Raw genomic sequence first — 19,954 nt, forward strand, 5'->3', positions numbered from 1 at the left:
AATTTGTGAGTTGTTTACGTCAAAATACAGCGACTTTAGACAGTTTAGCAGCTCTTAAGAGCGGCGGTGTGATGGTGCGACTATTTGAGAAAAAATTACCGACAGAACTCAGGAAAAGTGGGAGGAAACTTTAAGTAACGACGAATTTCCGACAGTTGACAATTTTGTAAATTTTTGACTGACTATTCATTCAAGGCTAGCACACTTAATCAATTTACATTTCATGACAAACATCACTCCTCAAAAAGACGTCACTCTGAACGCCAGGGAAATACAAACAAATTTCAGAAGACAGAAACTGAAGTAAAATCATTTATGACAACACACTCGACGAAATGTTCGTGCTGTTGTAACGATCACCCTCTTTATAAATGCCCAACCTTTCAAGCATTCTCGATAGACAAACGACTAGCTTTTGTTAAGGCAAAAGGATTATGTAGAAATTGCCTTCGAATACATAAGGAACCGTGTCGGTCTAATACCAGATGTAAGACCTGCAAGAAATTCCATCATACCTTATTACATATTAAATCCTTCTCAACTTCACAATCATCAACTCAGCATCCTCCAAGAGGACATGCTGCAAATTCAACGACTACTAGCAAACCAGAATCAGTTGAAAAAGAAACAGCAGCATGACTAGTCAACCACACTTTCGCGACCACTTTACGAGCACCGCGATGTCAACTAATGATGAGCGCTCTCATTCAGATGCGTAATTCGGCTGGACACTTTATACAAACTCGTGCACTTCTCGATACATGTGCTACAGCCAACTTTATTACCGACGAACTAGCAAATAAATTAAAACTTCCGATGCAAACATGTTCAATTCCTATCGGAGCCGTTAACGGTATGCAAACTTTTTCGAGACACATTGTACAAATAGACTGCAAATCCACTAACGATAAATTTAAAAGATCATTATCCTTTTTAACTATTTCAAAAATTGCAGACTTAAGTCCAAACGAAGTTTTCCCACGAGAATCTATTCAAATACCGAAAACATTAAAATTAGCCGACCCTCAATTTCATCTACCGAAACCAGTTGACGTACTTATTGGCTCAGGCACGACTTTATCACTTTTATCGATAGGACAGATTAACTTGTCACGCAACGACTGCGACTTAATATTACAAAAAACTCAACTTGGTTGGGTTGTTGCGGGGGGAGTCAATGATGAAAATCATAATCAATCTGTAGCTTGTCAATTAACAGATCTATCAAATCAATTAACGCGTTTTTGGATCATTGAAGATGCCGGGTCTCAAAATTCAAAATCGTTCGAAGAGTCTTCATGCGAAGCTCATTATCAACTTCACACGACACGCGAAACAAGTGGGCGCTATGTAGTACGACTACCCTTTCGCGTAGATAAGGTCGATTTTGGAGATTCAAAAACTCAGGCTTATAGACGTTTTTTATCTTTACAGAAGAGATTAAATGCAGATCCTCACCTTAAAACAGAATACTTTAAGGTAATGCAGGAATATATAAATTTGGGACACATGGTACCGGTATCAGATGAACAAATATCCGGTTATTACATGCCACATCACCCAGTGATCAAGGCTTCAAGCAACACTACTAAAGTGCGTGTTGTTTTTGATGCTTCTGCCAAATCTGACAAAGGTATCTCTTTAAACGGCGCTCTATTAACAGGGCCCACTATCCAAGACAAACTTTTACTCATCTACTCCGTTTCCGAACGCACACATACGTCATGACCGCCGATATCGCGCAAATGTATCGACAAATTCTTATCCACCCGGATGATCGTCGTTATCAGCGAATACTCTGGTATGCTGATGACAAGATTGCAACATTCGAGATCAATAGAGTCACTTTCGGAGTTTCGTCCGCTCCTTACTTAGCTATACGTACATTAAAACAACTTGCAGATGATGAAAGGAGTAATTTTCCAAACGCTGCTAAAATTTTAACACGGGACTTATACGTAGATGATCTTTTATCCGGGGCCAATACTCTATCCGAAGTTTTACAATTACGAGATGAAATTATTTTATTGTTAAGACGCGGGGGTTTTGACATACGTCAATGGGCATCGAACCATCGACACGCTCTTGATAACTTTGATGAAAGAACTTTAGATTTAGATTGTGCTATCGAGGACAATCCAATTTCAAAAACTCTCGGAATTGTTTGGAATTCGGGTAGAGATACATTCTTATACACAGTCAATTCAATTGATTTATCTCAAAAAATAACAAAACGAAACATTTTATCTAATATTGCAAAAATTTTCGATCCTTTGGGATTATTGGGGCCAGTCGTGTTAGCTGCAAAAATTATCATTCAAGAATGTTGGAAATTTAAAATTCATTGGGACGAATCGGTACCGCAAGAGTTACACTCGCGTTGGATCAAATTTTCTGAACAATTAAATCTCATTAAAGACTTTTCTATCGAACGTCATATTTCTGTTCCCGATGCAGCGAACATACAATTACACGGATTTTGTGACGCGAGTAAAGTCGGTTACGGAGCATGTTTATACATACGATCGACTGATCAACAAGGACGAGTATTGATACGATTAGCATGCGCGAAATCGAGAGTTTCTCCTCTTAAAGAAGTAACGATCCCAAGATTAGAATTATGCGCCGCACAATTACTTTCACGTCTTTACAACGAATCGGTGTCGGCATTCGATTTTCCAATTTCTCAAATTATATTTTGGACGGATTCAACCATCGTCCTTCAATGGTTGAAGCGGTCACCACAATCTCTCAAGGTCTTTGAGGCTAATCGAGTCATGGAAATCCAATCATTAGGTGATAAGGTCGAATGGCGGCACGTTCGTACTAAAGACAATCCGGCTGACGCTTTATCCAGGGGACAACTTCCTGCGGAATTTTTAACTAACAAATTATGGTTTAAGGGTCCTCATTGGCTCAAACTTGACCACAAGAAATGGCCTATCTCCATTTCGACAATTCCATCTGAATTACCCGGTCTTAGAAAAAACACTTGTCTATTTGCCACCTGCACAGACATGTTTCAACGTTTCTCTTCTTACACAACTCTTATACATTCAATCGCATACTGTTTGCGCATGCGTAAATCTAACAAGTTTAAGGGCAAGGGCTTAGAGGTTACAGAAAAATTACAAGCAGAAACGAAAATACTGCTTTTGATTCAAAACGAACAATACAGTTATGAAATTGAACAAATAAGGGAGACAGGGGAAACAAAAAACCTCCGGTTAAGGGGTCTTAATCCTTTCATAGACCAGCATGGTCTTCTTCGAGTTGGTGGACGTCTAAAACACGCTCCTATTTCCTTTACTGAAAAACATCCTATCTTGTTACCTTCTACTCACCATGTGACAGATCTAATAATTCGTGAAACGCACACGAAAACTTATCATTCTGGTATTCAGAGTACACTTTATAATATCCGACATAGGTTCTGGTTGCTCGATGGAAAAAATCAAGTCCGTCGAATAGTAAGGCGATGTGTCGACTGTATTCGACATCGCCCAGTTTTATTGCATGGTAAAATGGCAGACTTACCAAGTGCACGTGTCACTGATTCAGCTGCATTTTCTCATGTAGGAGTGGATTATTTTGGACCTGTATCTATTAAGGAAAAGAAATTTAGAAATCGGACTATTATTAAGGCGTATGGTTGTGTCTTTATTTGCATGGCTACCAAAGCTGTACATCTCGAAATCGTAAGCGATATGACGACTGAGGGATTTTTGGGTGCCTTCGGACGATTTATCGGTCGTCGAGGCGTTCCATCTCATGTTTATTCAGATAATGGAACTAATTTTGTAGGCGCAAACAATGAACTCCGAGAACTATATTATTTACTTGAATCTGAACAGCATCAGGGCAGAGTTAAGGAATATGCCGTACGTAAAAACATTACTTGGCAATTTAACCCACCATTGTCTCCACACTTTGGAGGCATTTGGGAGGCTGCCGTCAAATCTTTCAAACATCATTTTAGACGAGTCGTAAAAAATCAAATTCTTACATTCGAAGAATTAAACACTCTTGCAGGGCAAATCGAGTCAATCCTTAACTCTCGACCTTTATGCTCCTTATCTAGTGATCCTAACGATCCACTAGCATTGACACCTGCTCATGTTTTAATTGGTCGCCCTCTCACCATGCTACCTGAAAATGATCTTTCTGATGTTCCAGATAATCGTCTCAACGCTTGGCAATTTATTACCAAGGCTCGCCAGCATTTTTGGCAACGCTGGTACTTGGAGTACCTCAGCGAACTTCAAAAACGTCAAAAATGGCATTCGTCCCAAGGAGAACTGAAACCCGACCAGGTCGTTCTCATCATGGACAAAAATCAACCTTGCATGCGGTGGCAACTGGGAGTGGTCGTCGAGGTCCATCCAGGCGAGGATGGAGTTACCCGAGTCGCAACTGTTCGAACAGCACACGGACTCTATAAAAGAAATATTACTGTCTTATGTCCTCTACCGGACAATACATGATTTGATATATTGTAATTGTCATTAATTAAACTGATTGTAATTGCCATTGAGTCAATTAATCTATAACTGTTATTAATCAATTTATTTGTAACATATCAAACATTGTAAAACACCATACATTTACACAACAACATTTTTGCTCATCCCTTCGCAACGGGGGGAGGATGTCGAGTCGAGTCGTACCTATACGATAGACCATGAACGTGTGTGTGTGCAGAGTAGAATCATGCATGTATTGTACTATACAATTACATCTATATCTGTTGAGAGAGAGCGTGGGCGTACGAAATCAGATGACTATATCTATATATTAGCTCTAGCTTCAACGAGAATTTTCTCGAACAATTTCGGGAGACATCGTAGGCGACAAGTTGCGGCGGATGCGCAGAACGGTATAGCGCCGATCGGGGCCGTATAGGAAAAACCAAATTTACTCGTGCGGTGGCCAGTACCACCAGTTGCTCTGAGGCCCTCGAATCAGCAGTAATTTTTACGCAATCGCTCTCGCATATTACGCATCATACAGTACAATTGAGATATTCTCAAAAATCACATCGTTTAACATCATTTTACTTATTATCATTCGAATCATATTCATTGAATTCAATTACTTTCGGTAAAACGCAATTTTATAGAAATTACACGGTAATTCGGACTAACGCCATACATCCGAGCTCTCTCTCACTCTTTTGGGTATTGACGGCCCGTGGTTTTGATCATGCCTCCTTGGCTTTGATCGTTTCTCTCTCACACACACACACATACAATCTAAAAGCACTCTCCAGAAGAGTCATCAGTATTCGCCTACATTTGGCAATACGCATTAAACTATTCTCACCAAGAGATATTTTATTAACAAAGGCTCAGGTCCTTCCTGACGAAATAACAAAAGCTCAGGTCCTTCCTGACGAAATAACAAAAGCTCAGGTCCTTCCTGACGAAATAACAATAGCTCAGGTCCTTCCTGACGAAATAACAATAGCTCAGGCCAGATCCTGATTAAACAACAATTACACATTCATACACATTTATTTCTTGTAATTATCATCGAGGAGGTTTTTTTTATCTGATCATCAGATTTTTCCTCCTCTGGGACAATAAATTTCTTCCTGTTGTCCCAAACATCGAGTGTAATTTATTTAAATTTCCTATCCATCTACACTAATAATCAAAATTGAATTTTAAAAACTGAAGCACGAAATCTCGGCACTTTGACGAGGTTTCGACAAAACATAAATGAATGCTCCATATAGGTAGTAGCAAAATGAGGTAATTTGAAAAAAGAATGTTTTTTAGCTGCTAACCTATTGGAGCGTCTGGTATCAATGTCTTCTGTGAACAGGTCTCGTAAGTTATTGGGTTTCCCAGCTTGAAGTAGCTTATAAAAGTAACAACTCATGTAATACATTCGTCGATACTTCACCGATAGCCATCCCAGCTCTCGTCAATAAGGTGTAATATGCTCATCTTTCTTGAGATCAAAGATAAATCTTATTGAGCAGTTCATTGCACGCTGAAGTTTTAAATTGTTGTCAGATGATGAATCTATCAATGCAACAGTACAATAATCAATGAGAGGAAGGATGGTTGCAGATACTAATAATTTTCTGATTGGAGTTGAGAAGATGTTTTTTCTAACTTTGAGACAATGCAGAGCTGAATTCACTTTACTGATTGTTTGAGTAATGTGATAGTTCCAAGATAAGTTTCTACTTATATGGATTCCCAAGCACTTAGTAGAGTTGACGTAGGGCATTATGACACCATTTACTATTACCGGTGGTAAATCCATGCCCTCAAGTTGTTTCAATTTGCTGTTTGAACCCAAGATCATAACTTTAGTCTTAGATAGGTTAATCTCCAACCCATATTCTCTTGCCCAGTTCGCAACTGACTGTGCGTCAATATTAACCTGCCAGACAGCTTCATTCAATTGATTCAACAAGAAGTGCAAGAGTATATATTTATCATCCGCGAACAAACCATGTCTGCAATATATGAGCCGTTGAGCCACAGAATTCATGACAATGAGAAATAGGATTGGACCTAAAACCGAACCTTGAGGAACACCGGATGACGTTTTTAGAAGTTGGATTGGAATCCCAAGATCATTCAGTATTGACTGAGAGCGATTTTATAAGTAGGAGAAAAACCGAATAATCGTTTGTGTTGAGAATCCAAGTTCAAATAGCGAAATCAGAATGTCTTTGGGATTAACGTAATCAAATGCTTTGCTCAAATCAAATAAAACTAATATAGTTAATTTACTCTTGTCCATGGCTTCCCTAATATCATCAGTGATTCTCAACAAAGCCGTTTGCGTACTATGATGTTTCCTGAATCCAGACTGAAAGGGGTCAAATAACTCGTTTTCCTTCAAATATGATATTATCTGATTAGCAATAATTCTTTCAAAGACTTTAGCTAAATGTGACAAATTTGAAACTGGGCGAGTGTCTGACGGAGATCTGGGTGGTGAAATCTTATTCAGAGGAATTATGTAGATGATCTTCCAAATATCAGGGAAGATTCCAGATTCGAGAGATTTATTAAATAAGTCTGTGAGATAGAGTGATATTTATGGAATATGATCTCTCAGCCATCTCAAATCAAAACCGTCAGGGCTTTTTCCTTTTGATTTGGACAATGTAAGATGCAATGCTTTGGTGACATCAACTATAGCAATCTTGGTCCATTGAAATGAGCAATCAACCTTTTTCGCATGTTCAAGTGCTAAAATATCAACGAAATTTGTATCACAAGGTGGATGTTTTCTGACTATATTTGCATAGTACTCATTCAATTCACAAGCATCAAAGAAATTTAGCGGTGATGAGGAATTTGATTTAATTAATCCAAGATGTTTGAGTTTGCTTCAAACAGTTGAACCATAAGGCAGATTTGAGAGAGCAATTTTCAGGTATTCTTCACGAGCATGATTTAACTGAGTTTTCAATTCTTTTCTCTTTAATCTGAAAAGAGCAAGCAAGTTCGGATCCTGGTTTCTCCTATCTTTTTTGTAAATTACATCACGCTCTTTATACTTAATTTTTAACTCTCTGGTGAACCAAGGGTTATTTTGACGAATAACTCTTTTAGTGCGTACTGGTGCATATAAATCAAGAGAAGATAAGATCTCAGCTATAAAGGTATTTAGCAACACATTTGGAACTGAATTTTCCAAAACAGTACGCTCGATTCTTAAACAATCCATAAGTGAGGCTGATAAAGTTTGATGATCACAATCCTTTAAATTTCTGCAGGTGATTAACTTCGGTGATGGTCTTAAATTATCTAATCTGTATTGACAGAACAAATAATCATGACCGTCAATGAATAGTGACTCAGATTTAGTGAACGAGGGAAGTTTAGCTTCACTATCCAACAGAATGATATCTAACCAAGAATCACAGTTGTTTTTATGGAAGGTTGCACCATAAGGTACACAGTACAGTGACGACTCTGTTATGAAATTCTTTAGATGATTTGCAGTATAACTATCTTCCAACAAATTGCAATTCAGGTCACTAGCAATAATAATGTTGTTATAATTTGATGCAAGTCTATAATGAATATCAAAGAATTCATTGAGAAGGAGTCCTTTAGGTCTTCGGTAGATGCAAGATAGTAAAAGGTGAGATCCTGTAATTAAAGTGACGTCAACAATAAGATACTCTGGTTGATTTAAATGATCCGAAGTTGAAATATGAAGTACTTTAGTTTTCAGTGATTTATGAATAAGACAAGCCACACCACCTTGAATATGACGATCGGTGTTTACATGTTTCAGGATTCGATCTCTTGGAATTATAAAATAATCATCTAATGGTAAAAAATCATTATTTAATGAAGGTTTAAGCCAAGTTTCGACAAGAATAATAATGTCAGGTTTTGTATCATTAACTAAATTTAGAAACTGAGCAATATGACCAATAACACTGTTTATATTTAGACTTAAAACATTGAGTTGCGATGAAGTAATCTGTATAGAGATATCCGTTGAGTCAGTTGAACGTTAATCGAGCTTAGCAAGATCAGATTCACAATTTATCGTGAGCCTTTCCGAGTTCTCATCTTTTTTTACAAAAATTTGTCCACTTCTAGCCCAAGCAAACTTGAATTTTCTATTCTTCGCTTTTTCCTTAGTTTTAAGTAAAAATCGGTGAGTTTCTGGAGGCAAAAATTCATTAAGATAAATGGATCCTTTGAACGCCGCATCAACTTGAGTAGGAAAAACTTTTTTCACCAAAAGATTTCCTGACTTCCGTTTCCTGTCAATAATAAAGTCGCGAACCGGAGTCGACATCAAAGAAATAATATATGAATGAATAACAGGAATGTTTAGATTATGTGGCTGTCTGTTCCTGTTTTCAAATTTTCGAGAACTCAAGACACTATTAGCTAAATTTGGCAACTCTAGATTGTTTAGAACCGCAGCTAAAATGTCCTGCGGTGCTAAGCTTTTCGCCACTGAGTCAGGAATACCTGAAATAACTAATTCAGTAGTGCTACCTGGTGCCTGTGAAAAAATAGATGAAAAAGGAGCCGACTTCTCAATGTTACACAGTCTTTCATGAACAGAATCCATATCAGCTTTTCTAGCTTTACTTAAATCCTTAATTGACTCAGCATTTGTTTTAACATTAACAGTCAATTCTGCCAATTTAACAGCTGTAACTTCCTGAGACTCTGAGAGAGAGAGAGATTGATTGATTGATTGATTGATAAATTTATTTATGCCAAGGCACAGGCCAAATGGCAATTTAAATACAATATGATTTACAAATACAGTAATAATAGTAACATAATATAAAGTAATATAAGTACATAAACTAGAGCATGAATCTAATATCAAAATTTATGTTTATTTTTATCTAATTCAACTAACAAACTCAAATAAATTATTCTATTAATAAAAACTGATAAAAGAACAAACTTAGAGTATTCAACACTTGGAATTTAATAGTAAATAGAGAATTTTTCCACTTTACAATAACATAATTAATGATCCAAATTCAACAAATAGTCAAAAATTTTATTTTTGAATACTTCAAGGCTAGATGAGTTGAAAATCTCTTCAGGTAGTTCTTCCCACAAGCGTATTGCACTCACTTGGAATGACCGCTCCATGAAGATCGTAGTAAAACGCGGAAACGTGTAAAGAGAGTGTTTTTTGGTTGCTAACCTATCTGAGCGTCTAACTCCAGTCTCCTCAATAAAAAAATCTCGTAGGTATTTGGGTTTACCAACTTGAAGTAGCTTAAAGAAATAACAACTCATGAAATACATTCTACGATATTTCACAGAGAGCCATCCCAATTCTCGTCGATAAGACGTTATATGCTCATCTTTTCTAAGATTAAAAATGCAATTTATCGCACACTGAAATTTCCAATCATTTTCAGATGTTGAGTCTACCAGTACGACGGAACAGTAGTCAGCAAGTGGTAAGATGGTAGCTGATACTAACAATTTTTTTATGTCAGTTGAAAAGATGTTTTTTCGAACTTTGAGAGAGTGCAGAGCTGAGTTTACTTTGCTTACTACTTGCTGGACATAATGATTCTAACTCAGGTTCCTGCTGATGTGTAATTCTAAGCACTTGGTAGTATCGACATAAGGAATTATGACACCATCTATAGCAATGGGTGGCAGATCAAAATTACTTAGTTGCTTCAGCTTACTATTTGAACCCAAGATCATAGCTTTGGTCTTGGACAAGTTTATCGCCAAGCCATGCTTCTTTGCCCAATCCGCAACTGATTGTGCATCAGTGTTGACCTGTCTGACTGCCTCTTGTAGCTGATATAAAAAGAAGTGTCGACAGATATATTTCATCAGCAAACAGACCATGATTGCAATACACTAGCCATCTGGCTACAGAATTCATGACAATCAGAAACAAGATTGGACCGAGAACAGAACCTTGAGGAACACCAGATGAAGTTCTGAGGAGCTGAATCGGAGTCCCAAGATTATTCAATATTGACTGAGAACAGTTTGATAGGTAGGAGAAAAACCAAATAATTGTTTCCACTGAAAATCCAAGCTCAAATAACGCAATCAATATGATTTTGGGATCAACATAGTCGAAAGCTTTACTCAAATCAAACAACACTAATATAGTAAGTTTGTTCTTGTCCATCGCTTGCCTAATATCATCAGTAAGCCTCAATAATGCTGATTGTGTGCTGTGATGCTTCCTAAAACCAGATTGAAAACTATCAAGAAGCTCATTATCTTCCAGATAAGTTATCATTTGATTTGCAATAATCCTCTCAAAAACTTTGGCGTGATGTGATAAATTTGCTACAGGACGGGTATCTGATGGAGATCTAGGTGGTGAAGTTTTGTTCAGAGGAATTATGAAAATAACTTTCCAAATTTCAGGGAAAATTCCAGTATCGAGAGATTTATTAAATAAAGCCGTAAGAAACAGTGAAATTTGTGGAAGGTGGTCACGTAGCCATCTTAAATCCAATTCATCAGGACTTTTCCCATTAGACTTTGGAAGAGTAATATGCAATGCCTTAGTAACATCAACGATGTCAATCTTGGTCCACTTAAATGAGCACTCAACTTGCCTTGAATGGTTCTTGGGCAGCAATTCAACAAAATTTTCACTGCAAGGTGAGTGTTTTCTCACTATGTTGGCGTAGTATTCGTTCAATTCAAAAGGATCAAAGAAGTTTAGCGGTGAAGAAGGATTTGACTTAATTAGTCCAAGATGTTTAAGCTTACTCCCAATAGACGAACCATATGGAAGATTTGAGAGAATATTTTTTAAGTATTCTTCACGAGCATGATTTAACTCGGCTTTTAGATTTTTCCTTTTAGTTCTAAAAAGAGCAAGCAAATTTGGATCTCGATTCCTTCTAGCTTTCTTATAGATCATATCGCGTTCCTTGCACTTTACCTTTAATTCTTTTGTAAACCATGCATTACTATGACGAACTATCTTTTTAGAAATTTCTGGTGCAAACAAATCTAGGGAAGATAGAACACTAGATTTGAAGACAGTCAGCAATTCATTTGGATCCGAATTCTCTAGTACAGCATTATCAATTTTTAAAGAGTTCATCAAGGCTCTCGAGAGGGCTTGATGATCACAATTTTTCATGTCTCTATAGGTAATTTTCTTCGGTGCTGGTTTTGCGGAATTTAACCTGTACTCACAAAGTAAATAATCATGGCCATCAATGAACGGAGAATTAGATTGAGCAAAGGAAACTAATTTACTATGACTGTCTAGTAAGATGACATCTAACCAAGAATCATGATTATTTTTATGAAACGTAGCTCCATAAGGCACGCAGAATAATGAAGATTCAAGAATAAAGTCTTTCAGATGCTTTGCAGTATAACTATCTTCCAATAAATTACAATTTAAATCACCAGCTAAGATGATATTGTTAAAATTTGGCGCAAGTCTTGAAAAAATGTCAAAGAATTCATTTAGAAATAGTCCTTTGGGTCTTCTGTAAATGCAGGATAATAAGAGATGAGATCCAGAGAGTAAGGTGACATTAGCTATAAAATATTCTGGTTGGTTTAAATAATCAGAAGTAGAAATATGTGGAACCTTGACTTTTAAGGAATCATGGACAAGACAGGCCACTCCGCCTCCCTGGATGTAGCGATCAGTATCTGCATGTTTTAGGGTTCGATCTCTTCGAACGACATTGTATCCCTTTATAGAAAAAATACTGTTATCATGCGAAGGTTTTAACCAAGTTTCAACAAGGATAATAATATCAGGTTTAGTATCATTAATCAAATTTAAGAATTGAGCTGTATGACCAACAAGACTATTTATATTTAAACTCAGTACATTTAATGATGAAGAAATATCATCAGTTGAGCTATTAATTGAATCAATTAAACGTTAATCAAGTTTTGCAAGATCAGAAGCACAATTTATTTTAAGTATTTCAGAGCCATCATCTCTCTTCACGAAAATCTGTCCACCTGTCACCCAAACATACTTGAACTTCTTTGATTTGGCCTTCTCTTTAGTTTGTAAAAGCAGTTTATAAATCTTTGGCAGTAAAAACTCATTGACGTATATAGCACCTTTGAAGTTTTGATCAACACAGTCTGGAAACACAATTTTAGCCAAAAGGTTTTTTGACTTGCGCTTCGAACTTATAATAAAGTCACGTACACGAGAGGACTTCAAATCAACAATATAAGACTGATAGCTGGCCTTTTCTTGTCTTGGTCTATTTTTATTTTGAAACTTGCGAACACTCAAGACGTCACTGGCCAAATGTGGTAACCCTAAAACATTTAAAACAGCAGATGAAATTTCAGAGGGCGACAATTTATCAGCCACCAAACTTGGAACACCTGCGACTACCAACTCAGTTGTACTTCCAATTAGAGATGCAGTAGATGAAGTAGCTCTGTCTTCAAGGGTAACTTGTTTACTCAGATCTACTAGATTATTTTGCATTATACTCATATTAGTTTTACAATCTTCTTTTAATTTTTTGATGTCTGAGTTCAACTTCGAAATTGACTCAGCATTTGATTTTACATTAACCTTAACTTCCGAAAGGTCAGCCACAGTAGCAGCTTGTGAAGTTTTGAGGTCAGCAATTTGCATACTAAGTTCTTCTAGTTTATTATTCACAGACATCTTCGATGATAGAAACTGTTCCATCATAGCTGTCATCTTATCATCAAGCGACTTTTCTGACCAGTTGGTAGGTAGCTGCAACATTACTGGAGATGTTATAGGAGAATGAAACACAGAGTCTGGACCAGGTGTAACCGGTGTATTTGGTGTAACAGGTGATTTAAGTGAGGTCGATGCACGAGCTGTAGACGAGCGAACAAGTGGAGATGAGCTGACTGACTTGAAGCTTGAGATTGAGAAAGTATTTGAGCTAACTGATTTAGAGAGATTGATTGATTGATTGATAAATTTATTTATGCCAAGGCACAGGCCAAATGGCAATTTAAATACAAAAAATTTACATCTTAAAAATAATATTATATGTAAGTACATAGTTCTGTAACAATACTTTTCCCCAAAATTTAACTAAATTCGACCGATGGCGGAGATATCGGCTGGGTAGGATATTTTACGCTCGCCCTTTTAATATATAATAAAATTAACCCGGAAACCCCTCAGGCTGGGTTAGTGCACATTTGGACGCCAGATAATTTTATCCAAAAATTACCAAAAATAATAAAAATTCCAGGGGCGGCGCCGGACAATCAATTAACGATTTAAACTAATGCGAATGAAAAGGTAAATCTCAAAGTAACTAAAGTCAAGGTCAAGATAGAATTTACAATTAGAAATAATAAATAATTAATTATAAAATAATATTTTATATTAACGAATTGATCTAGGAAGATGAGTCATAGGAAAAGAATCCGGGAATTAACTTACATAAAATAAATCATTGTTTAATTGGTAAATATTAATAAAAATAAATTATTTATGTATAAACGGTATTACTTAAAACTAAATCTACTTTCCAAATAACAAATTAAATCCTTTATGGAACTTTATAATAGATTTCAAACAATTGAACCAATATAAACGATAATTTTAGATATTAGCTTTTCAATATTATTTACAAACGTAATAATAATTAATGTAAGTGTAATGCTTTAATAAGTAATTGCTGGCCATTTCAGAGACCCACACGAGGCTTTCGGGATAGGTATAAGTATTCCCTTAGAATAACCCTTACTCGCTACGGGATCGACCCGATAAATCGATAGTGAATTTAGTTAAACAATAAAAGAATAAATTATTTAAGCCAGGAGACAGCGGTGTGCGGATATTAATCGATTTCAACTTGTGAGTACTTACCAAAAAGAAAACTCAACCCAAGGCACCAAATCCACACTCCTTACAATAGCGGAGGTCCCGCGTGCATACCTCACACCAAGCGGGCCAACGCGTGTCTGCTCAATTTTTGTCACCGTTCGAGGCCTCGTGTTCGACAACAAGGGCCTCTCTAGCCATTTTCCCTAATTCAATGAACTCTTTGCTCGCGATCGATATTGTAGGGCCTCACCCGTGCGAGTAAAGGCTATGATTTATCACTCATAGTAAAATTAGGTACTATATGACAATGATTTACGGCAATGCACACAAATAATAATAATGATAATAAATTATAAATAATTCATTATAAATGTCTGAAATAAAGATAAAATTAATTCTTAAATTAATAACCATAATATTAGAAATTTCAAATATAAATAATACTAATAATATTAAATTCAATAAATAAATTAATAAATAAATATAAAATAATAAATTCAGAGACACACCGAGTGTGGATCTGTTGCCAAATTTAGGCGCAGGGAGGGACGCACACAGGGAATAAAAACCCTGTGACAGTTCTTAACCTAAATTTTAGAATAATATTGCAAAAACTTTTAACCATTTTTAAACTTTTCTAAACTGATTCGACTATTATCTCAATTTGAATTTTTTAATTAGTATACAAGTACTGTAATCAACAAATTTAATCTATCAATTATTCAATTTATCAACTGTCTAAATTTAGTGAATAGTCAAAAACTTTATTTTTGAAGACTTCACTGCTACTTGAGTTTACGATTTCTTCTGGTAGTTCTTCCCACAGACGAATTACGGAGATCAAGAAGGAGTGTTCCATATAGGTGGTAGCAAAATGAGGTATCTTGAAGGAAGTATGTTTTTTAGCTGCTAGCCTACTGGAACGTCTAACATCAATGTCTTCAATGAATAGCTCTCGTAAGTACTTGAGCTTTTCAACTTGAAGTAACTTGTAAAAATAACAGCTTATGTAGTACATTCGGCGATACTTTACAGACAACCATCCCAGCTCATGTCTGAAAGGTGTAATGTGCTCATCTTTTTTGAGATTAAAAATAAATCTGATAGAGCAGTTAATCGCACGTTGTAGTTTTAAATTGTTATCAGAAGTTGAGTCGACCAATACAACGGAACAATAGTCAACGAGTGGTAAGATGGTTGCTGATACTAGTAGTTTCCTTATAGGAGTTGAAAAGATATTTTCCCTTACTTTGAGACAATGCAGAGCTGAGTTCACTTTACTAACTATCTGAGTGACGTGGTAGTTCCATGACAGATTTCTGCTTAGCTGAATACCTAAGCACTTGGTATAGTTAACGTAGGGTATTATGACACCATTTACTACTATTGGTGGCAGATCCAAGTCCTCAAGCTTTTTCAACTTACTATTAGAGCCCAAGATCATAGCCTTTGTTTTAGCTAGGTTGATTTCCAATCCATGGTCTCTTGCCCAGTCAGCGACTGATTGTGCATCCGAGTTGACCCTCCAGATAGCATCATGCAGCTGATAGAAAAAGAAGTGAGAGTATATATATTTGTCATCAGCAAACAATCCATGCTTGCAATATACCAGCCGCTGAGCCACAGAATTCATGACTATTAGAAACAGGATTGGACCCAGAACAGATCCCTGCGGAACACCAGATGACGTTTTGAGTAGTTGAATTGGAGTCCCAAGATCGTTTAATATTGATTGAGATCGACCCGACAAGTAAGAGAAGAACTAATTTATTGTTTCCATTGAGAAACCAAGCTCAAATAGCGCAATCAGTATATTTTTGGGATCAACATAGTCGAAAGCTTTGCTCAAGTCAAACAACACTAATACAGTGAGTTTGCTGTTGTCCATTGCCTGTCGAATATCATCAGTGAGTTTCAATAACCCTGTTTGCGTGCTGTGATGTTTTCTAAATCCAGACTGAAAAGGATCAAATAGCTCATTATCTTCCAAATATGCTGTCACCTGATTAGCAATAATTCTTTCAAAGACTTTAGCCAAATGCGATAAATTTGCAACCGGCCGAGTGTCTGACGGTGACCTTGGTGGTGTAATTTTATTTAATGGTATTATATAGATAATCTTCCAAATATCAGGGAAGATACAACAATCAAGAGATCTATTAAATAAATCTGTAAGAAATAGTGAGATTTGGGGGATATGATCTTTCAGCCATCTCAGATCAAGACCATCAGGACTTTTACCTTTTGATTTGGATAGTGTAAGGTGCAATGCCTTGGTGACATCAACTATATCAATCTTTGTCCAATGAAATGAGCAGTCAACCTTCTTTGTATGGTCAATAGGTAAATTATCTAAGAAATTTGCATCACTTGGTTGATGTTTCCTAACTATGTTTGCATAGTACTCATTCAACTCGCAAGCATCAAAGAAATGAAGCGGTGATGAGGGGTTTGATTTGATTAAGCCAAGATGTTTGAGTTTGCTCCAGACAGTCGAACCATAAGGCAAATTTGAAAAAGCAGTTTTGAGGTATTCTTCACGAGCTTGATTCAGCTGGATTTTGAATTCTTTTCTTTTTAATCTAAAGAGAGCAATCAAGTTTGGATCCTTGTATCTCTTTGCTTTTTTGTAGATTTTATCGCGCTCCTGACACTTAATTTTTAACTCTTTGGTAAACCACGGATTACTCACTCGCGTCACATTTTTTGTAAGTAAGGGTGCATGTACATCTAGAGAGTCCAAAACCCCAGCTTTAAAAATACTCAGTAGTCCATCAGAATTAGAATTTTCAAGCACAAAATTGTCAATTTTCAACGCATCCATCAGTGACATTGATAAGGCCAGGTGATCACAGTTTTTAAAGTTCTTGAAGGTTAATCTCTTTGGAAGAGGTTTTAAGTTATCCAGTCTGTATTGGCAGAGTAAGTAGTCATGACCATCAATAAATGGGAACTCAGACTTTATAAACGAGGATAACTTGGTTTCATTATCCAGTAAAATGACGTCTAACCAGGAATCACAATTGTTTTTGTGAAAAGTAGCACCAAAGGGTACACAATGAAGTGACGATTCAGCTATGAAATTCTTTAGATGGTTCGAAGTGTAGGTATCTTCCAACAAGTTGCAATTTAAATCACCAGCGATAATAATGTTATTATAGTTTGATGCAAGTCTGGAATAAATATCAAAGAACTCATTGAGAAAGAGTCCTTTTGGTCTTCGGTAAATGCAAGATAGCAAAAGATGAGATCCTGTAGTTAAAATTACGTCAACAATGAGATACTCCGGTTGATTTATATGATCAGAAGTTGAAATATGGAGTACTTTAGCTTTTAATGATTCGTGAATAAGACAAGCCACACCTCCACCTCGAATATAGCGATCAGTATCTGTATGCTTCAGGATTCTGTCCCTACGAATGATAAAATAGTCATCCAATGAAAAAATTTCATCATCTAAGGTAGGTTTTAACCAGGTTTCCACAAGGATAATAATGTCAGGTTTTGTATTATCAACTAAATCAATGAACTGAGCAATGTGACCAATAATACTATTTATATTTAAACTTAGTACAGTTAATGATGAGAAAGTATTCTTAATAGAGATATTCGCAGAATCAGTTAGATGTTAATCAAGCTTTGTGAGATCAGATTCATGATTTATAATAAGCCTTTCTGAATCCACATCCTTCTTAACAAAAATTTGCCCACATTTAGCCCAGACAAATTTGAAATTTCTATTCTTCGCCTTTTCTTTGGTTTTCAGTAGCAATCGATAAGTCTCAGGAAGCAAAAATTCATTAACGTAGATAGAACCCTTAAAAGCCTCATCAACTTGTACAGGAAAAACTTTTTTTGCTAAAAGATTTCCTAACTTGCGCTTCTTATCGACGATGAAATCACGAGCAAGAGTTGACATCAATGAGATAATATAAGAGTGAGTATTAGATGTATTCTGATTTCGCAATTGCTTATTTTTATTTTCAAATTTACGAGCATTCAAGACACTACCAATCATATTTGGCAACTCTAGACTTTTCAACACTTCAGCTGAAATATCACCTGGTGTTAAATGATTTGCAACTGTATCAGGAATACCTGAAATCACCAGTTCAGAAGTGCTACCCAAAACTTGCTGAGGAACAGACGATACAGGTGCTGATTTCTCTATATTAGATAGTCTTTGAGAAATTTGCTCCAAATCAGATTTTCGCATTTCTTTCAAATTCAAACGAACTGAGCTGATAGCAGCAATTGACTTAGCATTTTTTCTAATATTTGTAGTTAATTCTGTCAGGTTTGTAGCAGTTTGCTTCTGTGATTCTTTGACCTCGAGCAGTTTCACACTCAAATCGTTCAGTTTTTCATTGGTCGTGACTTCTGAATTACAAAATTTCTCCATCAGAAGAGTAATTTTATCATCCAGAGACTTTTCAGCCAAATCAACTCGCAAACACGACATCGTTGGTGAGGTTATAGAGGTATTAAATACTGCGTCTGAACCAGGTGATATCGGTGTATTTTGAGTGATGGGTGATTGTAAGCAGGTCGAAACACGAGCTGTGGATGAACGAACAAGTGAGGTAGATCTACGAGCTTTAAGTGTAAGATCAAGAGGAGAAGAGCTGGCAGACTTGAAGCTAGAAACTGAAGAGGTGTTGGAGCTAGTAGATTTTAGCGAAGCAAGTCTCGTTTTTGCATCTGAATTTCCCAGGAGATAGCTAAATTGTTTTCTGCAGCAATCAGTGAGCGGTCTGTTTTTTACACAATCTCGTGCACAACCAGGATGAAAATGCTGTTGACAAGTGTTACAAATAACAGATGATTTGACAGGTCTCTTACATTTGATACATATATCAGACGCTAATGGCATACCAAGGATACTGTAATATGGCCTTAAAAATGATTAGACAATTTTAACGTTAAATTATAAATTGCTAGTCAGATACTGGACAAATAATCAATTTACGATGTCAGTTTAGTGTAAATACTATCCTATGTACACACACTATATGTATCTTACTACTTTTCCGACGACAACAAATTGATGCCACTTGTAGCAATTTCGATGGTAGGTTACCACGACTGACAAGTCGTCACTGATACAAGGTAAAGTGAAAGGTAAATGACCAGGTAATTAACCAGTCATGAATAGTGTCACTTAAACTTTCTTGATGCACACACTGTAGGTCTTGTATAAGTTCTCAACTATAATTGAGTCAAATTGATGACAGTAACCAACAGAGGAGTTATCAAATCGATAATGTTATCGAAACCTCGTAAAATTCAAGTGAAAGTTGACATCAACTGACGGTAATTTGGCTAACAGTCCACTGCACACAAAATCACTGTCAACTTAACCTCTTCAATAATGAGAAATTGATATTTAATTATTATGCAATCCACAACGAACAAATAAGTAAAATTTATGTCGATCTGTAGATTGCAATTTGTTGCTTGCAATATTTCTGGAACAAAAAATGCCCGGGGGCAATTTTAAGCAGAAAAATGTTCTAAAGACAGAGCGAAAAATTAAGTGTGTTTATGTACTTACAGAGAGAGATTGATTGATTGATAATTTATTAATGCCAAGGCACAAGCCAAATGGCGATTTTAAATACAATAAGATTTACAAATACAGTAATAATCGTAGCATAATATAAAGTAGTATAAGTACATA

General features: G+C 36.2%; 3 protein-coding genes across 3 annotated transcripts; 2 read left to right on the plus strand and 1 right to left on the minus strand.

Moving 5' to 3' along the window:
* The first annotated feature begins 693 nt into the window (after positions 1-693).
* LOC123259163 lies at positions 694-1,728 on the plus strand. Its single transcript, XM_044719506.1, has one exon. The coding sequence runs from the start codon at positions 694-696 to the stop codon at positions 1,726-1,728; it is 1,035 nt and encodes a 344-aa protein (XP_044575441.1).
* An 844-nt stretch (positions 1,729-2,572) lies between these two features.
* LOC123259241 lies at positions 2,573-4,484 on the plus strand. Its single transcript, XM_044719616.1, has one exon. The coding sequence runs from the start codon at positions 2,778-2,780 to the stop codon at positions 4,482-4,484; it is 1,707 nt and encodes a 568-aa protein (XP_044575551.1). The 5' UTR covers positions 2,573-2,777.
* Positions 4,485-15,004: 10,520 nt separating this feature from the next.
* LOC123259323 lies at positions 15,005-15,907 on the minus strand. Its single transcript, XM_044719738.1, has one exon. It carries the CDS (start codon positions 15,905-15,907, stop codon positions 15,005-15,007), a length of 903 nt encoding a protein of 300 aa, XP_044575673.1.
* Between the last annotated feature and the right edge of the window lie 4,047 nt (positions 15,908-19,954).

Source organism: Cotesia glomerata, linkage group LG1, assembly GCF_020080835.1.
Source record: "Cotesia glomerata isolate CgM1 linkage group LG1, MPM_Cglom_v2.3, whole genome shotgun sequence".
NCBI classification, from domain to species: Eukaryota; Metazoa; Arthropoda; class Insecta; order Hymenoptera; family Braconidae; genus Cotesia; species Cotesia glomerata.